Source organism: Musa acuminata, chromosome BXJ2-5 (assembly GCF_036884655.1).
Source record: "Musa acuminata AAA Group cultivar baxijiao chromosome BXJ2-5, Cavendish_Baxijiao_AAA, whole genome shotgun sequence".
Taxonomy (NCBI): domain Eukaryota; kingdom Viridiplantae; phylum Streptophyta; class Magnoliopsida; order Zingiberales; family Musaceae; genus Musa; species Musa acuminata.
Genome location: NC_088342.1, coordinates 44,536,019 through 44,563,984, shown reverse-complemented (window position 1 = coordinate 44,563,984; position 27,966 = coordinate 44,536,019). Strand labels below are relative to the sequence as shown.

Sequence of the window (27,966 nt, the reverse complement as noted above, 5' to 3'; positions counted from 1 at the left end):
CCCTGATTTGCGTCATACAGCTGAGCATCACCGTTGCTCTAGCGATGCATCACCGTACATAAAAAGATCATGGATCAATCTTTGGCTCATCAAAGCAAGTCCAACATCCATCAGATCCTTTGCGTGCCGAAGATATAAAGACATAAAGAGGCTGCAAAAGACTGATATATATATATATATATATATATATATATATATATATATATGGTGTTGAAGGTGGGTTTTGGTCATGGCATTTCAAGTCGCATAAGACACGAGTTTATGTACGAGAGTGGGAATGTAATCAACTCTCTGACAACTTTCAGCTTAGTGCTTATAATACTAAGTTTGTGTAGGCCACGTTGAGATGGTTCATACGTGAATCATTAGTCACATAAAATTTATGGGTACTTAGATGAGTTAATACCGAGTCAGAGAATCTTATCATCGTTAAGAAACCCCAAACAATCTATTAAGAAAAAGATTGGAGCAAGAAATCTGATGTGAACTACTTGAGGATCACGTCTTCGATCCAACCGTGATCGTGGAAACCTCAAGAGTCAAACGCCAACGCGGCGTCCCCGCCCGGGACGACCGCATTCCTCTCTCCACCGAGTCGTCGTCGTTGAATCTACGATCCGTGTCAAGAAAAGGGCGACCCAACTGTTCCAACACCATCTGCACGGAAACAGCACCTTCGGCTCTTTACTACTGCTACTACGTTCATTCGTCTCCAGTTCTAGCTTTGCTCAAGGAGTCGGAGAGATATCGATCAGCACCGGCGGTGGGTGTCGGAGCCAGCTGATCAGGTGATGGGCGGCGGCCGCGGAGATACGCCCGCCGTGAGTATAAGCAGCAGGGAGATGATAGCGGCGGTCATCTTCCTCTTCGTTGCCGTAGTCTTCTTTTTCTTCGTTTACCTCTATGCCAGGCGTTACCTGCGTCGCCCCGATGCGGCCCCACGCGGCCGCTCCCGGCCGCGCTTCATCTTCGTCGCTGCAGACCTTGGCCTCGGCCCCGACACCGGAGGCGGCCTGGACAGTGCCGCGCTCCGGTCGTTGCCGGTCACCGTATACAGGGCGGCGGACTTCAAGGAGGGCCTCGAGTGCGCCGTCTGCCTTTCCGAGCTGGCCGATGGAGAGGGGGCTCGGATGCTGCCCGGCTGCAGCCATGGGTTCCATCTCGAGTGCATCGACATGTGGCTCCTATCCCACTCCACCTGCCCGCTCTGCCGGACCCCAGTCGGCGTCGAACCTTCCATGAACCCAGATTCCGGCGCTGATTCGACGGAAGCTCCACCGCCTGCTACTTCTCCGGTCCTCCCGGCAAACGTCTTGATATGGGGCAGCCAGAATCAGGTGAATGCAGGGAACTCATGCTCACCGGAAGGGCCTTCGAGCTCTTCTGGTGCCCTGGCGATTGAGATACCAAGTAGGCTCGCCGTGGAAGTGACGAAATAGCCGGTTTCAGCTCGGTTCAACTCACTGAGAAGGCTTTGGAGCCAGGGGAAGACGGCAGCTGGTTCTTCTTGTAGCCCAAGAGGAGGCGACATTGAGCAGGGGTCGGAATCATCCACAGAGGGGGTCGTTCACCCTCCAAAATCTCCGGCCAGCTCGTGAGTACCGTTCATAGAGCTTCAAGTTGAAAGCTTAGAACTGCAGCAAATGTAAGAAGAAATGTCAGATTCATAGATAAATTTTTACTGTTACATATCATCCTCATTACATTAAGGTGATGACGAATTCTTCTCATCTCCAAACAAAGTCAACAGCTAAGTCTCTTTGAATTCTTTTTGTTTTCTTGGGCTAAAATATTAATATATATTTTTATGTTTAAGTTATGGGTAATTTATCCAAAAAGAACTGTAGTAATTAACTCTTATTGGATGGGCTCTCATGTTGGGTTTTTACTAATATATATTTTATGTTTAATATATATCTTCACTAATATATTAATATATATTTTATGTTTAATATGTCTTCACTCGGTCTCCTCCTCCTTCCTCTTCACCTTTTTTTCTCCTCTTCTTATTCGTCTTCTTCCACTTCACCTGTCATTCCACCTCCATCTCCTTCTATCTCTATCATTTTCTCCTCCTCCCATTTCCTCTTAGTCTCCTCTACTTCCACTTCTCTCTCTCTCTCTCTCCATCACCTCCTCCCCCTACTCCTTCGCTCTATCTTTCTCTTTCTCATCCTCCCCCTACGTCTCCTTTCCTTGCCTCCTTCGTCTCCTCCTCCTCACAATTTACCTACAAAAATTCATTACACTTAGTTACACTCATGCACATATCATATTAAAAAATATATTAATTTTGATATAAATTTATCTTAAAATTATGATAAAACTAAAATTTTTAAGTTATACTATAAAATATATTAATATATATATAACTATTCTAAACTATCTAAAAAATCATTACACTTAGAGTTTCACTCGAGTTACACTCATTCATAAAATATATTAATTTTTATATAAAATTATTTTAAATTATATAAGTTATTGAGAATTTTTATTTAATTATTAATATGAATTTTTTCATGTAGATGTTAATGACTATTGTTACGGTAAGTAACTTTTTTAGCCGTGGCCTCGGGGCCGTCGCGGCTTGTTCGGGTCCGGGTGACGGGGATCTTTCTGGGGCGTTCCTCGGGGTCTCGCGGCGGCCGAGCATGGTGGTTCGGGTCGCCCGGTCGGGTCGGCAGCTCGGGTCGCCCGGTCGGGTCGGCAGTTCGGGTCGGGAGGTCGGGTCGGTAGGTCGGGTCGGGAAGAAGCTCCGTCGCAGCGCCGGGAAGAGGCGACACCGTCTCGCACCTGCACACAGGTCGGGCCGGGAGCTCGGCCCGACCCCTCCGACGATCAAGTTAGCGAAAGATGTGGAGGGGGTTTAGGAGGAGGAGAAACCTCCGTGTGGTGTGTTGAGTGTGTGATCCCCCCCCCCTTTGCCAAGGGCTCGGGGGTATTTATAGAGGAGGTTTGAGGTTACCTGATGCAAGGCAGGACTGTACCTTTGGTTGCGTGGGAGGCCGAGCTGCTGCAGGGTATGGCGAGCCTCGGGCAGTGTGTTGCTCAGGGGGATGGCGTGTCACACTGCCATTTTTGTCCATATCATATACCCCCCCCGAAAGGAGCTATGCGTCGGTTTTCGCATGCAGGTAGTCCGATGCATGGCTTCTTACTTCAAGTCGGCTGTTCCTGCGGATCCGAGGGGCATGACGCAGACGGGTCGGTCGCGCGAACGCGTCTCGAGCAGCACGAGGCCGAGGTGCGCAATTCAGTCAAGAAGTCCCGCAGAGTTGTACTCGGGAGAAATGGAGCCGATGAGGGCCGGGGAGCACTGCGCAGGCGAGCTGGGGTGGCGTAAAGCCGAAGAGGTGAGGAGCACGACGCAGGCGGGCAGGCCGCGCAGGCGTGGTCTCGGGTGGCGTAAAGCCGAAGAGCCGAGGAGCACGACGCAGGCGGGCGGGCCGCGCAGGCGTGGTCTCGGGTGGCGTAAAGCCGAAGAGCCGAGGAGCACGACGCAGGCGGGCGGGCCGCGCAGGCGTGGTCTCGGGTGGCGTAAAGCCGAAGAGCCGAGGAGCACGACGCAGGCGGGCAGGCCGCGCAGGTGTGGTCTCGGGTGTTGTAAAGCCGAGAGCCGAGGTACACAACGCAGGCGGGCTGGCCGCGCAGGTGTGGTCTCGGGTGGCGTGAAGCCGGGGGCCGAGGAGCACAACGCAGGCGGGGTGACCGCGCTGGTGTGTCTCGGGATGGCGTAGAGCCGAGGGCCGAGGAGCACAACGCAGGCGGGGTGACCGCGCAGGTGTGGTCTCGGGATGAGGTAGAGCCGAGGGCCGAGGAGCACAACGCAGGCGGGGTGACCGCGCAGGTGTGTCTCGGGTGGCGTGAAGCCAAAGGGGGTGTCCTCGAGCATTAAGCGACCGAGGAGGCCTCGGGCATTATGCGACCGAGGTGGCGGACTCGGCAAGCATGGAGCCGAGGCACTCGGCGCAGGCAGGCTGCAGCCGAGGGACGTGACCCAGGTGGGCAAGGCAATGGATATGGCCGAGGAGTTCGGCGCGGGTAGGCTGGCCGCACAGGCGTATCTCGGGGTTTATGGAGCCGAGGGGCACGACGCAAGCGTACTGGTGGCACTGGTCTGTCTCGGGAACATGGAGCCAAGGAGCACGATGCAGGCGGTCTGGTCGCGCAGGTGTGTCTCGGGGATGATGGAAGCGAGGAGCACGACGCAGGCGGGCAGGTCGTGCAGGTGTGGTCTCGGTCATCATGCTGCCGAGGAGCACGACGCAGGCGAGCAGACCGCGCAGGCGTGGTCGCGAGGGCCATGTGGCCGAGTAGCACGATCAGGCGGGCAGGACGCGAGGACGTGGCCTCGGGCACCACGCGGCCGAGGAACACGACAGGCGGTCGGGCCGCGCCGAGGTGGGTCTCGGCAGAGATTGGCCGAGGTGCTCGGTGCAGGCAGGCTGCGACCGAGGGACACCGCTCAGGCGGGCAGGTCGCGCTGAGGTGGGATTTCGGTAGAGAGTTTCCGAGGTGCTCGGTGTTGGCAGGCCGCGTCCGCGCATGGGGCCGAGGCAGCGTGCAGCATGTTGGCTGCGCATGTGGCCAAGCGGCCGAGGCAGTGAGGCTGCGTGCTGGCTGCGCATGAGGCCGAGTGGCCGAGGCAGCGAGGCAGCGTGTTGGCTGCGCATGTGGCCAAGTGGCCAAGGCAGCGATGCTGCTTGCCGGCTGCGCGTGAGGCCGAGTGGCCGAGGCAGTGAGGCAGCGTGTTGGCTGCGCATGTGGCCGAGGAGCCAAGGCAGCGTGTTGGCTGCGCATGTGGCCGAGTGGCCGAGGCAGCGAGGCAGCGTGTTGGTCGCGCATGTGGCCGAGGCAGCGATGCTGCTTGCCGGCCGCGCATGGGGCCGAGCGGCCGAGGCAGCGAGGCTCCGTGCTGGCTGCGCACGCGGCCGAGTGGCCGAGGTAGCGAGGCTGCGTGCTGGCTGCGCACGAGGCCGAGTGGCCGAGGCAGTGAGGCAGCGTGTTAGCTGCGCATGTGGCCGAATGGCCGAGGCAGCGATGCTGCTTGCCGGCTGCGCATGAGGCCGAGTGGCCGAGGCAGCGAGGCAGCGTGTTGGCCGCGCATGTGGCCGAGTGGCCGAGGCAGCGATGCTGCTTGCCGGCCGCGCATGGGGCCGAGCGGCCGAGGCTGCGTGCTGGCTGCGCACGAGGCCGAGTGGCCGAGGCAGCGAGGCTGCGTGCTGGCTGCGCACGAGGCCGAGTGGCCGAGGCGGCGTGTTGGCTGCGCATGTGGCCGAGTGGCCGAGGCAGCGAGGCTGCGTGCTGGCTGCGCACGAGACCGAGTGGCCGAGGCAGCGATGCAGCGTGTTGGCTGCGCATGAGGCCGAGTGGCCGAGGCAGCGGTGCTGCTTGCTGGCTGCGCACGAGGCCGATCGATCCCGAGGTAAGTGGGGAGCACGTTTGAGTCTGTTGGATAATACCTCGATATTCGGGGGCCGCCCGTTTCGCGTTCTTGGCAACAAGGGCAGTGTACCGCGCGGTCTCTGGCATCTTCATCCGCCAGTAGTAGGTTAAAGCAGCCGGGAGGGTGCCCAGCATGAGAGTTGTGCACCAGATGTAGTCGGCCTCCGGGACGGTGGAGCCGGTGCGGTCGTCCCTGTAGGCCGGATAGTCGAAGCGCTCCTTGAAGGCGGCGGAGATGATGATGGAGACGATTCCACCTGTGAGGATGCCGAAGCCTTGCGTAGTGAAAACGACTACGATGAAGGCGTCACGGGTCTTCTTGTAGGCATACTCCGACATGATGGTGGCGGAGAGCAGGTAATCGCCACCGATACCAAACCGAGCCAGAAGCGGAAGAGGCAGAGGGTGGCCATGACGCCCTTGGCGGTGTGACCGAGGGAGAGGCCGATCGCGACGGAGCAGATGACCATGAGCATGAGCATCATGCCATACACCTTCTTGCGGCCGAGCTTGTCGCCGAGCCACCCGAAGAAGAGCTGGCCAGAGAGGGCACCACAGAAGGCCACGCGGATGATGGCAGCGGACATGTTGGACGGGAGCGTCCCGGGCGATTTCGAGTTGGGGTCGAAGGAATAGACGCGGCCAAGGAGCTTCGTGACGGGGGAGATGCAGAAGAGATCGTAGGCGTCAGTGGAGAAGCTCATGCCAGCAATGACGGTGGCCGTGAAGTGATACCACTGCGTCTTGGCAAGGTCGAGTGCCCCGAGCACCTGGAGCTGACCTCCGGCCATCGTTGCAGCGTACTTTCCTTTGCTTGTGCAACCGCTCTATAAGAAGAGGAGTAGAAGAGGGAGACCAGAGCTTGGTCGCAGGAAGGAGAAGCCGAACAGGGAGGTCTAGAGGAGAAGGCGAGGTAGGCTCTGAGAACTGCGGGAGGGGCCGAGGCGCCGAGGCCGCGCAAAGATCTCGGCTGTAGCCGAGGAACTGAGGCACGCGGGTTGGCTGCGTGCGTGGGACCGAGGGGCCCACGAGAGGTCGAGGCGCACGGGCTAGTCGCGCGCGTGGGACGCGGGCGGGGTGGCCGCGCGCGTGGGACCGAGGGGCCCGAGGCGCGCGGGTTGGCCGCGCGCGTGGGGCCGAGTGGCCGAGACGCGCGGGCTGGTCGCGCGCGTGAGGCCGACGCGGACGGGTTGGCCGCGCGTGTGGGGCCGAGCCGCGCGCGTGGCCGAGGAGCTCGGGACGCGCGGGCTGGTCGCGCGCGTGGGACCGAGGGGCCGAGGCGTCGAGGCGCTCGGCGCGGTCGCGCTGGCCGCGCGTGTGGGACGCGGTCGGGCTGGCCGCGCGCGTGGGACCGAGGGGCCCGAGGCGCGCGGGGCCGAGTGGCCGAGACGCGCGGGCTGGTCGCGCGCGTGGCCGAGGAGCTCGGGACGCGCGGGCTGGTTGCGCGCGTGGGGCCGACGCGGGCGGGCTGGCCGCGCGCGTGGGACTGAGCCGCGCGGGCCGGTCGCGCGCATGGGGCCAAGAGGCCGACTCACGGGGCCGAGGAGCCGAGACCGGCCCCAGAAGTCGCTGCTGCCGGTGCAGGTCGGCAGCGGAGCAACCAAGGAGAAAGCTAACGTACCGTCATTCCGGGCCCTCCTTCTAGCGCCATTATGTTACGGTAAGTAACTTTTTTAGCCGTGGCCTCAGGGCCATCGCGGCTTGTTCGGGTCCGGGTGACGGGGATCTTTCTAGGGCGTTCCTCGGGGTCTCGCGGCGGCCGAGCATGGTGGTTCGGGTCGCCCGGTCGGGTCGGCAGCTCGGGTCGCCCGGTCGGGTCGGCAGCTCGGGTCGGGAGGTCGGGTCGGTAGGTCGGGTCGGGAAGAAGCTCCGTCGCAGCGCCGGGAAGAGGCGACACCGTCTCGCACCTGCACACAGGTCGGGCCGGGAGCTCGGCCCGACCCCTCCGACGATCAAGTTAGCGAAAGATGTGGAGGGGGTTTAGGAGGAGGAGAAACCTCCGTGTGGTGTGTTGAGTGTGTGATCCCCCCCCTTTGCCAAGGGCTCGGGGGTATTTATAGAGGAGGTTTGAGGTTACCTGATGCAAGGCAGGACTGTACCTTTGGTTGCGTGGGAGGCCGAGCTGCTGCAGGGTATGGCGAGCCTCGGGCAGTGTGTTGCTCAAGGGGATGGCGTGTCACACTGCCATTTTTGTCCATATCAACTATAACATACATAAAGGATCTTAATATTTAGAGGAATATAATATTATATATTAAAAATATATAACCACAAAACAGTATTTTTCATACTTTACAATAAAATATTTATATATAGTTTGTTTATTTATATGGATATATACTAAATATTAAATTTTCTGATGACATATATACTATTTTCAAACTACTACATATTAGAAAGGAAAAATTAATCATTCAACAGTAACATGCGGATCAAGCAGCACAAATCATAAAGCAAGGAACAACCCAACACGAATCAAAACGATTGCCGCCTTCGTTACTATACCGTCAATCCGGCTATGTACTTCACTCCGGTCGACGGCAGCCACGAGTTCCCATCTATGAACCGAGCCACCGTGAAGTTAGCAGCCATGGTGGCGTCGCTGAGCGCGTGGTACCCCGGCCACTTCACTCGCCCCCCCAACCCCGACCCTGGCCCGTAGTTCATGTACTCCGCGTAGTACAGCGTGCTCAGGGCAAAGGTGCCGTCCCACTCCAGCCACCCCTCCGGCCGGATGACCGACCCCAGGTACGACTGCATGAAGACGGCCCGGGAGTACGCCTTCCACGGCCGACCGAGGTAGGTGGCGGTAGAGTTGGCGGAGCCGTGGAGGTCGGCGTCGGCCGAGACGTTGCAGAACTGCAAGGAGAAGCCGGTGTTCTGGTTGGGATCCTTGCGGCCCTGCGCCGTCACCGAGTTCTTCTGGCCCGGGAGGGCTTGGCGGGGGAAGACCTGGCAGTTCTGGAAGACCGCCGCGGCGTTGCCGAAGATGAAGTCGACGGTGCCGGCGATGCGGCACTCGCGGTAGAATTGCCGGAGGGAGTGGGCGTACAGCGTGTCCTGGTATCCGGAGAAGCCGCAGCGGTAGAAGACGGAGAGGTCGGAATCGGAGCGGAGCGCCACTGCCTGGTGCTTCTGCGGCCCCGCCGTGTTCTCGATCGTTAGTTCCCGAGCTATGAACCCCTTGCCGGCGACAGCTGCACAAAAGAAGAGAACTAGAACTGATAAGCTCGCATTACAGGAGACAATATAGTGTTTGAGTCGGTGCAGGATTTAGATATAAGTTCGGAAGTTTGATCGAGGGATTCATGCTCGATAAACCAGCACAAGATTTAGATCTTCCGAAACAATGCAAATTGCTCGCAGGAACTAAAGTGGTGCAAGTGTGAGTGCAACTCAAAGACAGCGTCGCTTTCCATTTGAGAACAAGCATGCACATGGATCCCACAGCTTCATTAAAGAACGCTATGGGAGATCGATCGAGATGTTTATGGATCTCTTTAATCACATGGATGCGTGGAGATGAGATTGATTTGATAAGGATCGCAGCATGGCGAAAGGCATGCAACGTTCGACAAGGTCACGTGGCTTTCTCTTTGCCGGATAAGAGAAGGAAGGTTAGGGTATGACTTGAAGACACTGTTGTTAGTGTTGAGGAAGGAAAGAGAGGTTTTCTTGGTTTTGGTTTGTACTCACCGAAGGTGGCGCTGCGGTAGGTGGTCCAGCCGTCGACGTAGCTACGGCTGCCGGAGATGACGGTCTGGCCCATGCCGTCGCCGACGAGCATTAGGTTCCACTTCTTCTTCGCGACCTCCACGTTCTCCTTGTACACCCCCTTCTTCACGTATATCACGTACCTCCGGGGACTCTCCGCTGGAGCCGCTGCCACGGCTGCCTCCACGGTCGTGTAGTTTCCGCTCCCGTCCTGCGCCACCACCGCGTTCGCCACCGCCGCCGGTTGGGCCTGCAGCAGCTTCCGGTCCCCCGCCGAGACCCACTCCGGGAAGCCCATCAGCCTCTTACGCCCGCCCTTTTCGCCTGCATTTTCGACCACCGCGGCAGCGATCTCGTGGAGTCCGTCGGCGACGAGGGAGTTGACTTTGTCGAGGCCCTTGGCGATGAGGGACTCGACGAAGCCGCCGGTCCCGCCGAGGCCATCCTTGCAGGTGTCCTGGTTCCCAAGGGCGGCGCTCATCCAGGTGTGGAGGTCGGAGAGGCGGTTTCCGCTGGTGCCCTCGGTGGAGGCATTGTTGGACTGTGAATCGGACAGGGTCCAGGTGAGCTCGTCGGAGGAGAGGTCAAGGAGCTCGATGCAGTCGCTGACGGCGGAGGAGACGCGAAGATCGCAGTCGAGAGACCTGGAGAAGGTGGACACGAGCGACATGACCTTCTTGATCTCATCGAGGGTGGAATGCAGGGTGGAGAGGAAGGAGGTCGAGGGGACAAAAGAGCTCCCCGCCGGCGAGCCCCGGCGGGGGGTCTTAGACCTCGGGCAATGTGACTGTAAGGAGGCCGTAGTGTTGTTCAAGGAGAGACACACCGGTGCTGAAAGCAGAAGGAAGAAAATGAGAACCCCATGGGCGGATGGGGAAGAAGCCATGCGCTCAGTATTGTTTCAGAGAGGCGGAGAAAGAGAAGGCAGTAATGGAGAGAAGATGAGCTCGCAACTCCATACTGAGAATATATGGTGCTATATAGAGTTAACAGAGTTGCGTGCCAGCTCCACAAAGAGAAAAGGAGAGTGATTTCTTAGCGAGTGGAACAAAGCTGTGGATGGCATGAACTGAGACTAAGATTCAGCTGATTTGGATCAATATGGGAACTCGGAGTCGAACTCAAATCTTATGAAGTGGATGGGATGGGAAGAATGACCAGAGGAATCAACCTTCTTAACCTTCCCTCCCCTTGCTCTAGTGTTACTGCCGACTGCAATCGTAGAACTTGTCACAGGAGTCTCTTCAAGTCTGTACACTACTCTACTGTAAATTTAGGATCATATATGTTTGACTTGGTCAAGCCTAGTATTGATTGGTGCAGATCATGTGGCATCCACTGTTTGCCAAGTACCAGTGCCTGATGTGCCACAGGTATTTGTTTTTGTCAAAGGTAGGGAGGTACAGGCACAATCACCAACATCACAAGGTGGAAAGAGACTTAGATGAAGCTCTTTTGAGGATGTTTTATGTATTTAAGTCATGGAAAGAAAGCCTCATGGCATGCACAGAACCAGATTCTGGAACATGAAATGGCCAATAACATGGACTGCCCTCTTGTTCTTTTCCTTTTAGATTCAAAAGAAATGTATGTATCATCTTTAATCTATCATATAAATCTAAGAGCCTTTCCTTAACCCAAGTGTAAGAATGGACTACTACCAAAATGTATCTCCTTGAAGCTTTTGAGTTTGACCAACTCATGACTTTGCCAAGAACAACAACAGAGCTCCCTGAGCTGGTTCTCCACTGCCATAGGACAAGTTTCGATGGTGCAATACGGTAGATACTGAGAGCACATGCAGTCCAACCATGTGACTTCATTTGATTGAATAAAGCCTCGGCAAGAAAGATGATGGAAGCAGCAGTGCATCCACCGGAGTCAATAGCAGGTGTGACCAACTACTGTTCTTCTTGAGTTTGGTGATGCATTCAGCTCTAAACCGGGTGCTCTACCTTGAAGTAATGGTTGTTGCTCAGCAAGGACATCTCTTGCCCAAACCTAACCCTCCATGGTTAGTCTTCGTCAAGATTTTGCAGTCAAAAGATAAATCTAGTGCAAGATGCTTGCATCAATACAAGATCTTATCTCTCTCTATATATACGTTGTTTCCGTGATCGTATATGATTTACAAATATGTCTGTCATTGATCAAAGACAATTACAAACACCCTTACTCGAATCGAAAAGAAAATATTAGTTATGATGTGAGGCTGAATAAGTAGTCATAGAAACAATTAATGTCATGGCTGCTGAAGAGGTCTTCAAAGTGAAGGTATTGCTCTACCAATTCACCTACCCACCCTCCTCTCACCGAGATTTCATGGCCACGTTTGTTTGGTAGACACAGCAAAATTGACCAGTGTCTGAAAGATGCAGAGTATCAAACAGTAACTTAACTATGTTCATTGATAAACCTGATTTAGATATCCATAGAAACCCGTTCTGTGTCTTGTGTGGGTTGATGTGGCCCTTCCTAAGATCAATCACATGGAAGGTAGATTGTGTGGTTGGTTGATGTGTGCGAAAAGTCTTGGTTTGCTTCTCCCTCTTTAAGAGAAGCGTTGGCTTCAGTTGATGGTTGTTTCTCTGAGGGGAGGAAGGAGCCGTGTAAGCTTCGAGAATGTGCGGAGGAGCGATCATCTCCGACTTCATTCCGGCTGCGAGGTCCTGGTGGCTCGCCTCCGAAGACGTTCTGTGGCCGGATCTCAAGAACGGGTCGAAGAAGAAGAAGAAGAAGAAGGACGGCCGACGGCGGGCCGTGGAGGAGGCGGAGGATGACTTCAACGCCTTGTTCCAGGAGTTCAACGAAGAGTACGGGAGGTCCAAGAACGACGAAGAGGTGGAGCTCGTCGACCACAAGCACTGTGCTTTCCCTCCCAAAGGTTTACCCTGTTCGAGAAAGATGGTTTTTTTGTTTCTTTTTGGCCTTGGTGGACAAATCGAATTTTTACTGCATTTGTTTGGAAAAAAAAAGAGGTTTTTAATGCATTTTAATGTCAAAAAACTGATTTTTAGTGTATTTATGCTCTTGCAGAGGCAGATAGGATTTAATGTTGTGCCTTGAGAAATTTCATTATCGGAATGCAGTTTATTGAAGAACAAACATTCTCCACTGTTCTTACTTCTCAGTATTGGTTCTTGGATTTAACATTTTTGTTCTGCAACATGAATGATTGGGAAGTTTTACCCGTTTTATTTATGTTCCTGTGATGGTTGTCCGGATCCTGGATAACAACTATTTTCAAGAGACAAAAAAGAATTCTTTTTATCTAACTCCATTTCATCTTCTTTTGAGCAGGCTGCTGGTTTGAATTTGTATATGTGCAACTTTATCTTATCACTTCTGTTTCATGTTCAGGGTTTACATTTAATTAGTGTATTCTCTTTTTTGCTCCCCTTTGGAGTAGATCTAGAGTTTGTTCATCTGGCTATCTTATTATACTTCTCATTATTTTTCTATGGATTTTTCATTGACTAAACTATGCAAATGAAACAAGAATAGTAAGATCAGCACTTTTTTCCCCATAGAGAAGTGCTAATCTTACTGTTCTTGTTTCAATTTCATAGTTTACTCAGTGATTTTTATCTTTTGTTTTAGTGTCACTAGTCATCCTCATGTTATTGTTTTCTTGATAGTTCCTTTTTCATTAGTGCTTCTTGTGCATCATTTGGATAATCTAATCTTATATCTTTGGCCCGATGAATTGTACCTTTGCGAGTCCTTTGTGTCTTTGGTTTGACAAAATCTCTTCCTTTGATAAAATTTTGTTTAGCTCTTTGCCTATTATAGTAAGACAACCTTGTTGGGCTTTAAGAGAATAAGATGCTATATCACATTTAACTTATTTATGTGCTAAATTATTCACTTGAGCTCAATCAGTGCCATGCTAGATGTGAATTATGATATCTCAAAACACGCAAGAAAATCATTTCAAAACTCTTATGTGATATACAATCTTTAATTATAAAATTGTTGATCAACGATTTCTTCATAAATCATTATTGCTGCATATGATAATCTAAGGAGTCCACCTTTTCTTATTTGACCTGTGTCAGTTAAATATATAAGCAAAGACTTATTTTGAAAACAGATGCATCAATGAGTGAGAAACTAGGCCATCAATGCGGTAAACCCATGAGACTGTGCCCAAGTTGGATGCATTTGCATTTGGTTCATAACTCACACGCCATAGATAAGGGGCAAGCTGTTGCTTCTCATCTTACAGTAAGTTTATGAGTCATTTGAAATTGCAGATGGTTTTTTACTTCCATTAGCTTAATGTTTTACTGATAAGGGAGTTGTCAGATCCACCAACAGATCTTTATGGCGTCATGGATATACTTCTCCCTAAGGTTTCCTTCTTCCAGAGTAGAGCAGATACAAGTAGGATTCTTGTGGTTGACATCATGTATACATCTAGCCAAGACAAGATTCTCAATTTTTCCATGGTAACATCTTGACCTCTGTAGCAACCGATATGGGCAAAATTAAAACATTGGTCAGTGCAATAAATTGAATCAAGGTTTGCAGTTTCATCACATCATAGGTGAAGTATTTTCATTGAAAAAGAAAATGTCTGCTGCGCTTTAATTCTTTGATTAGTTAATCTTTGTGCTTGAAGTCTTGGATCAATGATCTCCTTAGAGATTCTGTCAGCCATGAGCAAGACGAGTAAGACTCTTAATTTAGTTCTTCTGATTGGCTTTCTTTTATATGCCATTAGACCTATGTGCAATGTGTGTTTTGTTACTTCTACTGGATTTATGGAAGTTTTACCAGGAGAGGGTACCACGGCACTATAAGAGCTTTGTATGGAAAATTGATTTGAGTCTTCAAATTTTTTGTTCATCCTTTTTCCTGTTCTCAGGTGGGCCAATTAGCTCAAGACCTATTGAATCTGATGGACCTGCAGCTAGGTCTCCTAAAAGAAAGAGAAAGAACCAGTATAGGGGAATTCGTCAGCGTCCTTGGGGAAAATGGGCAGCTGAAATTAGAGATCCTCGCAAGGGTGTACGCGTCTGGCTTGGGACGTTCAACACTGCTGAAGAGGCTGCAAGAGCCTATGATGTGGAAGCCCGTAGTATCCGTGGAAAGAAAGCTAAGGTGAACTTCCCTGATGAGGCACCCCCAAGTGCTCAAAAGCACCTTATGAAATCAACTGCATGGGAAGCACCGACATGGAACCCAGAAGATAGTCTCAATTTTAATCACAATTTCAATTATGTGAATGATGATAATCATGATTTTTTCATGACTTTGGATTTGTTTGAGGAGAAGGAACCCATCAAACACTCCAAGAATATGAACTCCTTCACTGAGATAGAACCAGCTCCACCTTCTGAGGAATCCAGGACAAGAAATGTGAATACATTCTCTGATCATGGAAGCCCCACTTTTGGTTATTCTGAATATGCTTGGGAACAGGAGGTTAAATATCCAGATATCACAACAATTGTTGATCCAGCGAACCCTGAGGCTGAAAATTTTGTATTGCTCGAAGATGGCGGTCTGACGAAGAAACTGAAGAATAATGCTGGAGAAGCAGTGCCTGCCAAGGAGATTGATGATGTCAAACTCTCTAAAGAATTATCTGCTTTCGAGTCATTCATGAAGCTTCTGCAGACACCATATCTGGAGGGCAGCTCGGACGAGGCAATCGACAGCTTCCTCGATTGTGATGCGACTCAGGGTGAAGATGGTGTGGATCTCTGGAGCTTTGACAACCTGCTACCTATAGCGGAAACCATTTACTGAGGACCAAAGATTATGGCAAATGGCCTTCTTCAAATAAATGTAAGCACTCCTGTTTGGAGTTTCAGTTGCTTATATTTGCTGCAATTCTTGTTTGTCTATCAGATGTCTTATTTTTCTTCTCTCTGTTCCAGGTGCCAGTATTGATGGAAGACTTGAACCAATGATGTCCACAATGATTATATTATGAACCTCTGATTTATGCTACTTGCTATACATCTATTTCTAGTTTCTGTTCTCTCTATGTGATGTGTTTATGCTCAGAATTTGGGTCCTTTAAGTTGGTTGTATTAAGTATAGGCTGAAGACTGTCTAAAGACTGCTTTGCCTCTATGTTCCTCCTGTTGTTACTATGCAAGATTCTCTAGACATGATGGTTCCTCTATTTGATCTTATGCTTTGATTCCTCTTGTTGGCTCTTCTGTGGGGTTGGATTAATACTTTTTTGGTTTTAGATGACATGGTCCTGCCTGCTGTAAAGCTGCATGTTTACTGGGTACCTGAGCATTAAAGAAGTATTAACCAAATCAAAGCTAGTAGATCTGGTTTGAGCAAAGGACTTATTCTTTGTTCTTTTCTCAAAATCTCCTGATTTCTCTCTGCTCTCTAGAGCTGTTCTTAAGCTTGTACTTTCCTAGTCATTGGAATCTTATGATCCTTCAGTTTTGCTAGAATCAACTTATAATGCATGAATTAGCAAAACTACATCCTCAAAGTATGATGAATAGGTGACATTAATTGGGTTGTATTCTTCCTAGTGGGGGCTGAAATCTGGGAGAGAATGACAGTGGTTATGTTTAATGTCCATTAGTTGATGCAAAGTATAGTTTCCAGATTCTAAGCCTACTATCTATGAGGTAAAGAAGAAGAAGAAGAAGAGATCCCAATTCCCAGTGCACGACGTTTAAAGCTGTCCTCAATTATCGGATGCGGATGGAAGTACATATCGGATCCGGCATCCACCCGCATCCGTTAATCCGCCCCGATCTCTTCTTTAAACGCAAATCCCGCCCTTTTTTCTTGCCGTCTTCGGTTTCTCTAGGGCACACGAGGTTCCCCAATCTCCCGGAGGGAGGCGGCAAACGGTGGTTCGATCAGGTAAAGGTTGCTGTTCTTTATTATCTGAATAATTTAATGCGAAAAATGTGGATTTGGATGATGGCGGAGGCAATAAAGATGCGATTTTTGTGTGTGGAATCTGCGTCCAGGCCTGTGTTGTCGTGTTTGGATGGCGAATTCTGCTAAAAGAGTAGACTTTCAGAATCTTGTTTCGCTAGCCGATGATCTACTTGGGGTTTTGAAGAATAAGAAGGACGGCGATGGGCTGGTGCAATCGTTGGAAGGGGCGATACTGCTTCAGTCGTCATGTCAGTCTGACGTCGATGAGACTGGGAGGGTATTAGAAGGTCAAACCTTTCTTCACCTCTTCAATCCTTCTTGTTTCCTTGTTCTATCAGATTGCGAAGTGGATGACCAAGCTGTTACTGTGCCTTGTACAGGAACTGGTAGTATGTTTTAGCTAAGTAGATTTGCAAGACCGAGGTCTAAATTTTCACTTTCATATGACCCAGTAGAGGACTTCAAGAACCCATTTTATTACCCTGCAATGGTGCTGTGTGTGAAGCCCAAACTGTTCTATTTTAATTCGAAAGAAATGGTTTCATTATGAACTTTGTATTGGCGAGGAGAAATGAGGAGGGCCTTGTAAGGATCCAAGAGAAATCACTTATCAGCTATTTTATAATTGAACTTGATGGTTAGGGTTCTCAAAAGTTTAAGTTTCTCAGACAATATTCTGGTATCCTTGCAAGGGCCATTCGTTTGATGACATACATTGTTGCATAGCAGACTACGAGAACAAGATAGAAGCATGTAAAGAGAAGATTGCTAAGTCAAAGGAGGAGACAGATTTAGATGCTGAACTTGAACATCTTCAACATGGATTGGATGAGAAATTGCAAGAGGAACATCTGTTACGGCAGGAACTAAGATAAGACCTTTCCTTTCGGTTTTTCTGCATGTTAGAATGTTTTTATCTACTGCACATGCACATTCAAAACTATTTCTCATTTGCCTTCGCTGTGCTTCAACACAGCTATTAGTGAAGAACTCATTGGTTTTGAACATCAGAGAATTTCCATTGAAGAGCGAACGAAGATGATTAAGAAAAGAGAAAAAGATCTAACAAGGACACGGTAAGTATCCAGATGACCTTTGTATTTTAGCATATCTGTATATTGCTTTTGGATTAAAAAAAAAATCTTTTATTGCCTAGCATTGCTGTCAATTATTTATCTGAAGTGGCTTGTTAACATTGAAATTGCAAAATATGCCCCCTTGAACAACTTGTGAAGAAGGAATGTCCATTGGTAGGATCTGCTCATTATTCACACAAATAAAAAGAAGTCATTTTGAAGGTGACTATTAACCATCTTATTAATAGTTTAGCGGTCTCATGCTTGTACAGGTAAGGATTGCTTCTATGATCCTGTAATATTTCAGCTAGCAAGACCATGTATGTCATGGTTGACCTGCTATAGAGTAAACAATATTGATTTCTCTTCTATATTAAACTTCTTGCACTTATCTATTGGCTGATTAGCAAATGATATTATTATTATTATTACTGTCTTAACTATTGGAGAAGACCAATTGTGTAGTTGAATCCCAAATTATCTTTACCCCATTACACATGTAAACTTTGAGATGTGCTTTTATAAGCTTTTTGTGGGTTGTATACAATCTAATTTGTTATAAGCTACTTCTTTGTGTTCAAATTCATAGAGGTGCTTTATGTTGATGAAAATTAATGTGGTCAAAAGCTAGTGTTTTTTCCTGTTTAAACTGTCAGTGGTTCTTTGTGCCTTTTGCACATATATTCAGAAAGGTGACTCACAGAACCTTAGTGATGGACTAATTTCAGATAGGTAATGATTTCTACTCAAATACGTTGCAAATCAATGTCATTGTACTGAGAGGACTGTGTATATCATGACTCTAGGTCTCAGGTAGTGCTGTGATTTCTTTATCATTGCTTTCTAGGTTCTGTCCCATATCCATTCAACCTTGTCCAAGGATGGTGAGTTCTGTAGGGTTAGATATGGCTAAATGAACTTTTCTTAGATGTATCTCTTTTCAAGATCTAGTCTTCTAGATAGTATAGCAGGAAATTGTTTGTAGGACAATGTTACCATGATGATAACTAGTAGAAAGTTTTCAAGTTGACTTTATATTTGATAAGTCAAGATGTTTTATGGAAGTGACAAGGATTCTGGATAAGGAAAGGGCATACTGACAACCTGTTGTACAAACAAATCTACAGTGACTGCAAGATTATGTGAACAGTCAAAATCAGTATCCAGATGCACAGAAGGTAATATATTGAGGTTGCTTGGAAGTATAAAGATCTATTAAAATATGAATGTTGAATTTTCAGCTTAAGGATTTAATAAAAAGAGTAATAGTAGAAGGTGAGAGGAACTGGTGAAGGATCTGATCAAACTATTACATGATTCTGAAGATGGTCAATAAACAGGAAAGTTCCTAGAAGTCAAAAAAACCTCTGAAATGATAGCGAGAACAATAATGATGCCTTGTGACTGATATGTTTGGAGGATATTGTAAACTGTATCTAAAAGTCTGATAAATTTGTTTTTCTATTTGCAGAAATTTGCTTTCCTTGTGCGCTTCAGTGACAAATATTATCCCAGATTTTGAAGATACAACCAAGATTTCTGGTGGTATCCTTTAAGTTTCATTTTCTATTGGTTTATCTCACCCTTTTCGTCAGTTAAGAAAAAAGATCTTATTGAGCTTTTAAGGATGCCACTTTGATGATGGCTGAATTATTTCTCCAAAAATTATGTTCATGTTATCCTTAAAAGCAAACAGTGGTGGTAGATAGAAACAAGAAGAAAGCTGAGAAGTTTGAGTTTGAGATGACAGAAGCTCCACTTGATATTTGCAACAAATTATGGAAGATGGCTTAGCTGTGGCCTATGTTGTTGTTTGTTCTAGCTGTTGTACGTTCATTCTTCAAATAATTCACCATGCTGCTATGATGAATGCAAAACCATGTAAAGAAAAGATCAAATTATGATGTTTCCTGCAAGTGAATGAGGATTCATTTTGTTCATGAGACTCCTATAATTTCTTTTTAAGCTGGAAATTAATGTATGGTTTTGTGAGGCAAGAATTAGCTAGCTTCAGAAAAGAAAAAACAGATAGGTACTTAACATATCATTTGAATACAGAATCATTAATATGTCACATAAACATGAGATGTATTTTTAAGTAGGATAAATTTCTTAGAAAAACTCATATTTTTAAGTCCCTGATTTTTAAAATAACAAAAGTATTTTCAATCATTCATTTATCTTTTTTGTTCTCTATTTTTTCTTTTTTAAAACTCATTACATTGAAACAACCCATATAATCGAATCAACTCATGTAATTGAATCGGTTTAATCGATTCAGAACTTAGATAGGCCTAAAATAAATAATAACTAAAAAATTCAATCACAATAATATAAGCTTAATATAAATAAAAATGACCTTAAGATTCTAAATGTAAATATTATAAAAGTAATAAAATTATGATAAAATAATGGCATAATTTTAAACTTTTTAAAGATTGAAATAAATTTAAAAAATACTCATTTTAAAGTCTTAAAAATAGGATAGATAATCATTTAGTCATTTGTAAGTCAGTTTTTAGGTTTTCCAAATAAAAATAAAAATTTTTAGGAATAAAACCTAAACCGTAAACATTTTCAAATTTTTTTCTTAAAATTTTAAAACATTTTCAAATAATATTCAAATGGTTTTTGACTCAAAGTGGTTGTAAATTTACCTCACATTAGCTAAAATTTTAAAATAATATATTTTCAAGCATTTAAGGAATGAGATAAATAAAAATATCTATTTTAAAGGCTTAAAAATAAAAAATACTGCTCATTTGGACCTTTCTAAGTCATTTTTAATATTTTCTAAAAACATAATTTTTTTTTTGAGAAAAGTAGGATATGAGTTATACTATATTTGAATGGAGTTATACACTTTTGGAATAGGATTCGAAAACAATATAATCCCATTTAAAAAACTTCTTAAAATCTTCTCTATTAATATTCAAGTGATTGTATCACAAAGTAATTGTAATATCACCTTAATTTGGATAGAATTCAAAAATAGTATAATTTCATGTATTTAAGAATTGAAATAAATAATATACTTATCTTAACCTTACAAATTTCAAATGATCATCTAAGTCTTTTTAAATTAATCCCAAGATTTTTAAAAATTTAATTAATTTTTCTTTAAAAAAAATTAGAAGTGAGTTACATTGTTTTTGAATTTTTTTAAATAAAAACTAGATAAATAGTAACACTATGTTCAAAAATATTGTCTAAATTTTTTTGTTTTCTTAAGACTTCAAAAAAAAAAAATCATGTTCTAACAATATTCAAGTGATTTTTATCCTAAAGCTGTTGTCAATTCATCTTAAATTCAGTAAATTTTTAAAAATAACACAACTCCATTCTTTAAAGGGTTGAAATAGATAAAAAAATATATTTTTTAACACTTAAAATTTTAAAAAATAATCATTTAAGCCTCTATAAGTCATTTCTAATGCTTTTTAAAATTTAAAAAAGTTATACACTTTTTGAATATGATCCAATTTTTTTTATTTTTCAAAAAAATTCTAAAATCTTCTCTAATAATATTCAAGTGATTTTGTCCCAAGTTATTGTATAAATAAAGTAGGAACCTTCTTGGAAATAAATCCAAAGGACGGACGGTGGAGAACAAAGTCAAAAGGTTTATAGACAATCTGCCCCTTCAATTCCAAAGGACGGACGGTGGGAAACAAAGTCAAAAGGTCAATAGAGAGTCTGCCCCTTCAAGCGTTGAAGTGTTTTTGATGTGTCATTTTCGTAAATTTAGTGCATAATTTTCTATTTTGAAAAATATTTATTTATCTATTTATTTTTGTGCACATGCCGTGGAAGGAACCTTTGATGCATGTGTTGGTCGTTGGGGGATTAACGAGGCCGGGGCCCCCACTCCAACCACGACACCACTCTTGCTGCTCGGTCTCGAACAGGAGATGCTTTAATGGATAACGTGGCAAGTGAAAATTGGTCACATATAGTATAGCGAATGACATCTAGGCTGTAGATAAGGCTACGTAAATCTGTTTCCTGTTTGTTGGTTACAGCCGATCCAAGACAGCCTCCCATTGAGTCGGTCCTCCGCCTATTAAATACGCAAACGGCTCGAGATATCGAGCATTGTGAGACCGATCGAGAGAGAGAGAGAGAGAGAGGGAGAAAGGGGATGGGAACTGGGAATGGAAGGTACTGCGACGCGCTTGCGGCCGTGGAAGGAGAGGGACAACCCGTCAGAGATGGAGCTGAGGTTGAGGACAGGGAGAGGGGAACTGCTGTCCCGCCGATCCCTTCCTCTGACTTAACCGTCGACATCTCCCTCCCGTTCGACCAAATGAAGCCCCGAATCACGTCAGCTCCCCACCCGTTTGTTGATTTTCCGTTCGGTTTTGCACGCGATTTGTTGGGTGTATCTTAGGGTGTTAGCTTTGTTATGGTTTGATTTGCTTGCTATATGTCGTCTGTGGTTTTGTGAATCTGTTGAGTTCATATGAATAGCACGACGAGGCGCAGTAATCTGCCCGTGGGATGGAAGCAATCGACCTTCTGCTAGATTGGATGGCAGCTGCGAACGTTGTTGTTTGTCCGCTCCTCAAGCGTTTGTAGTATTGCCCCTTATTATTTTTATGTTGGAATCTTCCTGTTAAGGTGATTAATGTGTATCACGTCCGTTCTACACAAAAGCTCGTCCGTACGAGTCTATGATCGGTTAACGTTGGAGGCTTTAGAATATGAGGAGTGGCCTGTACGCAAGATAGCTTATGTGACTGCCTAAGTCTTTAACTGTTCTAGTTGTCCAATTTCTACTTAATTCCTATGTGGTTATTTGTTCTTTAGCTCATTTGTTGACTCTGTAGCTTAACATTTTTATGCTTGAAGCGAGCTTTTTATATTGATTTAGATTTCATTTCTCACAAATAATAGTGCAAACTGATTCATTTTTTTTTTATTTGCATTGTCATGATATTAGCAAATTTCATTTTTTAACTAGCTGAAAAAGAATGTGCAAATCTGAATTGGCTAATTGTTTTCTCAAAGAACCTGCCCAATAGAGATTTCCTGATTTAGAATTTTCTTGAAGCCTTCTGATATAACTCCAACAAATTTAATAAAAGGAGCATTACTACTTTTTCTTGGATGCTACTATCAGTTAACCTGCACCTTTTGTATTGATAAATGTTTATGGCCTTTGAAGTTCATATACTCGATGGATAACTTAATGGCAACTTATAGAAACTCTCAGATTTAGATTCCAATGAATTCCATTAATTTTTACTATGCTCTGTCCTCTTGTATTGTGCTCTTCTGGTGTCTACATTCCAACATCATGAACCTTTCTACCATAATTATTTATATCACATGTTTCTTCTGATGCAAAAATTTCAAGTTTTATAGATTTTTCCTTAGAACATTGCTTGATTAAAAAAAATTGACTTTACCTTTTCATCATGATGCTTATATATATATATATATATATATATATATATATATATATATTAAAACATGTGCATTCTCTTTGCTATTCTGATATTTTTTGATAGAAGCTTTTTCCTCCATTATAATGGCTTACAATGTTGTTCCATTATTTCAGCCTTGAATAGGCAGGTCTTCTCCTAATATTGATCTTTTGAGTATAATTATCTGTTTTGTTTCTTAGAGATCTATGCAAGGATTTGTTTAAGAAATGGTCATCACTTGATGAATCTTCCTTCTCGATTGAGACAATTTCTGGTGGTATTACAAATCTTTGTAAGTTCTACTGGACAAATTTGTTGCCTTTTCTTGTTATTTTCTTTCTCTTTCTTTCAGCTGTTCATTGAATGTGTTGTGTGAAATTGATAGGGAGCTAGGGTTGAACAGTCTTCTATCTGTTCAAAACTTGTATAGGCCTTGCATGAAGTCCAACTAACATGCAAGTTCTTCATATCAATCTTCATATGAGCTTTTGTTGTTTATATTGGTCAGACATTCTCAGTTTCTATTAGATGACTTACAAGATCCAATTTTTTGGACTACTTCAGCATCTAACAGTTCAATTCTTGCAATTCCTGTAGTGCTGAAGGTCTCTGTAAGAGAGGAGAGTGGTGATGATGCTATTTTGACAGTTCGACTGTATGGCCCAAATACAGATTTAGTGATTGATCGCAAGCGAGAATTGCAGGTGGGGTTCCATATCTTGGGTTTAAAATAATGCCATGAAAGATTATATGTCATAAATATCCTGAAAGGCGCTATATAAGAAGTAAACTTAGGTTCATTTTTCTTGCTATATATAACATCTTTAGACATGTGATGGTTCCTCCTGATGAAGCACAACAATTTGGTGATAGAACTTTTAGTCTTAATAAATACCTGTGTTCTTTTTTTGTGACATTCTGTCATGCACATTGTATCTGGCTGACACCAATGTTAACAAAACCAGAGAAGACCAGTTGGTTGGATTGGTTAATTACTGAACCTCCTTGTTTAATAATTTGGTATAACAACAATAATAAAGCTGTAAGTTCTGACTATTTGAGGTCAGATACATGGATCATTAAAAAGGGCATATCCAGTGTATAAGGTTCCCATCAATGTGGGTATTGGGAGGGTCAATATATGCAGCCTTGTCTTTAAATATTTAAAGAGATTATTTTCGTGACTCGAATCTTAGTCTCCCAAGGAGCAACCTTACCATTGTACCAAGGCCTGCCCTCTTTATTTAATAATTTTGTCCATGTGAAAAAACTTGCTAATCTGAAAAGTGGTTTAAACATTTTGAAGTGCTGGTGTAAGCCTTTATTATTCTTTCATTTTGCCATACATGTAATTTGACTATAAAAGTATTGGTCATAATGAGGGCTTATCTTTATCTTCAAGCTACAACTTGAAAAGTTATGAATCTTTTGTATCATATTTAATAATTATCCACTCTAATAATATCTTTGTAAAATGTGATTGTTATTTTGTTTCTAATAAACTTATAATAGCTATAGTGAATGAATTATTATCTACTATTTGTTATTATTCTATATACCTTATTTATATTTTTTTTTTCATCTTTTGGAAATATAGATACATTGAGAAATATGAATATAGAAAAATATTTTATGATAAAATATTTATTACTTTTTAAAATTTACTTTTTAGTTCTTTTATATACCTTTTATAATTTTATTTTAAATTATTTTATTGATCGATTTTGATTTTGTCAATCTAATTCGATCAATCCTACCAATATCAGCTGTATCATCGCTAATGGAACTCAACCCCGGCATCAATCTTGTGAATTTTGCTAAAATCTGTTTGGTCTTTGAATAGGAATAAAGATGGTATGAACCAAATGTTTTATTTGGTTTGAACCAGTTTACAATGTTGAGACTTTTCAACATCATTTCATACGCAAATGGCAGCTGCCACTGCCAGTGCATCATACCTTCACCTTCCCTCCCAGGCTTCCCTTTGGTATTGATGACATTCTGACATTTGAACTTAAAACTAGGACTTCTAGAAGAATGCTTTGGATTTTAAAACAGGTTTTAATAATTTGGACTGTTAAGATGGAAATCAAGAGCTGATCAATTGGGGACAAAGTGAACACTTGCAAAAAGTTCTCAAGAACAAGCAGCTAAGTAGTAGCTTAGAAGCTAGATATATTTATGATCACCTCTGCATATAATTTTCACTAAATTCTTTTGGTATAATTCATTCATATCCTTTATTTTTCAAGTTGTCAGCATAAATTTAAGAACTTTCAATGTGTTTCCATCTTAAAAATCTTAATTTGTACTTTGAGCATGTTTACTTACCTCAAGCCACCACATGTTTAGGCTCTACTACATCTCTCAGCTGCAGGATTTGGTGCAGAATTACTTGGAATATTTGGGAATGGCATGGTTCAATCATTCATTAATGCTCGTACGCTTTCACCATCAGGTAAGGTTCTCCTTTGATCACTGATTAAATGGAAAACTCAAAATTATATGTCTATTCAAGATTTCCGAACATAATTTACAATGTTGATAGCATATTTGGCTTGGCAAACAAAGCTAAACTACTACTTTCAAGGAACAAATTCCTTAATTATCATATATGTGCATCTTTTTATACTAAACCTGCCATATACCAAGGTCGACCAAATAGTGCAATATTAAAAAGCAAAGGGGGAAAAGAATAGATAAAAGTTAGTGGGAGTAATCTTTTGCATGTTGCATGATGGTGGAAGCTGAGTCTGTCTACCTTTGATGTACTGTTGCTTTCATGAGCTCTCTTGGTTTTCCCAAGATAGACTAGCAATAATTATTGTATTGTTATACATATCAACAACTTACTATTTAGCTAACTCTGATTAAGTGACACTTGCAGTATGCAACCCATATTGTACCATGTTATATGTCATGCTGGTGTGGCTTGTATAATGTTGTACTGTAGTATGAGTACTTCAATGCTTTCATTTTCATGTACTGCATCTTTATTCCAGTATTTGGAACTTTTGGCATCCTGCATCTGTTGACATGATCTTAATTATTTGCTTTCAGATATGGGCGATTGTAAAATAGCCAAGAAGATAGCTAGACATCTTCGTAAGTTCCATCAGGTGGCAATACCAGGTTCTAGAGAACCACAACTATGGAATGATATATTCAAGTTTCTCGATGAAGGTTGCAAACTTTACTCTGGTTCTGCTAACCACTTTTTATGTTAATCAAAACTGAAAATTGATTGTTGGCACTTGGTTATGCTCGCATAATTTTTCATTCTTTTAGAATAATAATGCATACTGCCTTCAGTTCCATCCTGAATAAGAAAAGTTGTTGCAGCCATGACAATAAAGTTTGATGACAGTGGGAAGCAAGCTAGGTATGAATCAATCTCATTCCAAGAAATCCAAGCTGAAATTAATGAGCTCAAGGTACACTTTCTTCCGTTGGTTGACTGTGTCTAGTTTGCTGCCCCTCTTTGCAAATTTTTTTTTTTCGGTGAATAAAGAGTTAAGTGAAATAGACAGAGCTGATTGAGAAGTAAATTTATGATATTGACTTTCTTAACTGACTAATCAACAGAATTTTGGGTTCAAAGGACCTGAATCTTGAAATATAATCCATTTTTTCCCTTGTGGTGGTTTGTTAACAGGATCTGACAGACCTTCTCAATGCCCCAGTTGTTTTTGCCCACAACGATTTGCTTTCTGGGAATCTGATGCTGAATGACAATGAAGGTGCTTTCATCTTTAATTTCTCATTTTCCATCATTTTCAATGGGATTTTGCATCACATATGCCTTCAATTTACCTAGAAGCTTGATACTAATTTACCCTCTTGGTGTCAAATTCCACATTATTCTAGGAAAACTCTACTTCATTGATTTTGAGTATGGATCATACAGCTACAGAGGCTATGACATTGCAAATCACTTTAATGAATATGCAGGCCTTGATTGTGACTACAGCTTGTAGGTTGCCTTTACCTAAGCAATAAATTGATTTCCTTTGCTTCTGAAATGATTTTAGTGTGAAATAATGTTCCTTCTGCTGGATATATACTACAATGCAGATATCCAGAAAAGGATGCACAATATCATTTTTTCAAGAATTATTTAGAACCTGAAAAACCACTTGAGGTACGTAAACTTGATGGTAGATTTTTGCCTTCATCAGCAACATATTTGCTGACACTGCTAAGTTTTGTAATTTTGTTTGATTAGTGTAGATATTGATTTCAACAAAGTAAAACGTTTCTTATGCTTCATTATTTTGAAAGCTGTGAAATACGTTGAGCATGACTGGAAGCTTTGGAGTCACCTTTGCTCACCTCAACATATCATGATTATGTATCTCCTTATGTTTTTGCTCATCTGACTTGGTGCTGTGTGTTAAAGCCGCTTCACCTGTCTCCAAAGTGTGAACAATGTTCTTTTAAGCAAAAGAACATAAAACTCTGTTGACATACTCCTTACCTTATTCTGTTGACATACACAATACTCTGTTTTGCCCAAACCACATAAAACTCTGTATTGTGTTCTTTATAGTAGTAAACACGGTGGAACTCACTCATTAAAACACTCCTTGATGCTTTAGGTACCTGACAAAGATCTGGAAGTCATTTTTGTTGAAACAAATACATATCGACTAGCATCACACATTTACTGGGCCTTGTGGGCTCTTATCCAGGTAAACTTGTTTTTCTGATAAACAAAGGTAAGAATCTTGTTTCGGGTTGAGACCCACAAGAGCTAATTTTCTACTATAACTTCTACACAGGCAAAGGTGTCGCCCATTGATTTTGATTATCTCTGGTACTTCTTTCTTCGTTACAATGAATACAAGAAACAGAAGGAAGCATGCTTCTCTCTTGCACAGAATTACCTTCTGAGATCCAGCAGCCGTTGAAGCTTCCATTGTCCTCCATATGGGGATGGACTACTGCATCAGATCAAACGATGGAGGAGAACATGCAGCACATCTACTTCAGGTGTAACCATTATTTTTCCCTTTTCTTTTGATAATTAAATTGGTGTGGCCTCTCGAGCATATTACAGCTACAGATATAGCTATTCATCTTTTTGCTTGTATTCAGAAGCAAAATGTATCTTGTATGGGGCTTGTAGCATTACAGTTATTAATACAGCTATTGGGTTGTATGACCCCTTGAATGGTAGAATCAAATTGGATGTGTGAAGGCTTCTTTACAGTATTTTCTTTAAGATATTTGGTTGTTTGAGATCCAGGAAGCAGTAGGTGGAAGTCTTGAGGAAAAAAATCCTGTGTTGGTTTGCTTTAACTTTTGTTTGGTATAAAGTTTTGGAGATATATCAACTTAAATGATGGATTTTTAAGCTGTAAAGGGAATTTTTAGCTGTTCAAGAGATATTCAATTACCTACAATTTGATGTTTAAACCTCGAAATGA

At 44.1% G+C, this 27,966-nt stretch overlaps 4 protein-coding genes and 2 pseudogenes across 5 annotated transcripts; 4 read left to right on the top strand and 2 right to left on the bottom strand.

Annotated features, from left to right (window-relative positions):
• The first annotated feature begins 666 nt into the window (after positions 1-666).
• On the top strand, positions 667-1,731 carry LOC135612951 (RING-H2 finger protein ATL3-like; annotated as a pseudogene).
• A 439-nt stretch (positions 1,732-2,170) lies between these two features.
• On the bottom strand, positions 2,171-6,604 carry LOC135611602 (probable inorganic phosphate transporter 1-4; annotated as a pseudogene).
• Positions 6,605-7,823: 1,219 nt separating this feature from the next.
• Positions 7,824-10,139, bottom strand: LOC135611871 (pectinesterase/pectinesterase inhibitor PPE8B-like). Its single transcript, XM_065107518.1, has 2 exons — positions 9,142-10,139; positions 7,824-8,642 (listed from the first exon to the last, which is right to left on the bottom strand). The coding sequence occupies exons 1-2, from the start codon at positions 10,043-10,045 to the stop codon at positions 7,945-7,947; spliced, it is 1,602 nt and encodes a 533-aa protein (XP_064963590.1). The 5' UTR covers positions 10,046-10,139; the 3' UTR covers positions 7,824-7,944.
• Positions 10,140-11,587: 1,448 nt separating this feature from the next.
• LOC103985368 (ethylene-responsive transcription factor 1) lies at positions 11,588-15,308 on the top strand. Of its 2 annotated transcripts, none has more exons than XM_009403037.3 (3): positions 11,588-12,043; positions 14,030-14,955; positions 15,048-15,308. In XM_009403037.3, exons 1-2 carry the CDS (start codon positions 11,782-11,784, stop codon positions 14,914-14,916), a joined length of 1,149 nt encoding a protein of 382 aa, XP_009401312.2. In that variant the 5' UTR covers positions 11,588-11,781; the 3' UTR covers positions 14,917-14,955; positions 15,048-15,308. The 2 variants fall into 2 exon arrangements, with proteins under 2 accessions (XP_009401312.2, XP_064965875.1); XM_065109803.1 differs by having other exon boundaries at positions 11,673-12,043; positions 14,075-14,955.
• Positions 15,309-15,398: 90 nt separating this feature from the next.
• Positions 15,399-19,036, top strand: LOC135612950 (kinetochore protein SPC24 homolog). The gene is made up of 6 exons (XM_065109804.1): positions 15,399-16,011; positions 16,122-16,319; positions 16,762-16,903; positions 17,007-17,108; positions 18,580-18,653; positions 18,805-19,036. Exons 2-6 carry the CDS (start codon positions 16,142-16,144, stop codon positions 18,900-18,902), a joined length of 594 nt encoding a protein of 197 aa, XP_064965876.1. The 5' UTR covers positions 15,399-16,011; positions 16,122-16,141; the 3' UTR covers positions 18,903-19,036.
• Positions 19,037-21,211: 2,175 nt separating this feature from the next.
• On the top strand, positions 21,212-27,730 carry LOC103985370 (probable ethanolamine kinase). Its single transcript, XM_009403040.3, has 11 exons — positions 21,212-21,431; positions 22,738-22,829; positions 23,135-23,241; positions 24,890-24,995; positions 25,598-25,720; positions 25,880-25,971; positions 26,193-26,277; positions 26,405-26,510; positions 26,612-26,678; positions 27,136-27,228; positions 27,319-27,730. The coding sequence occupies exons 1-11, from the start codon at positions 21,250-21,252 to the stop codon at positions 27,445-27,447; spliced, it is 1,182 nt and encodes a 393-aa protein (XP_009401315.2). The 5' UTR covers positions 21,212-21,249; the 3' UTR covers positions 27,448-27,730.
• Positions 27,731-27,966: the final 236 nt, after the last annotated feature.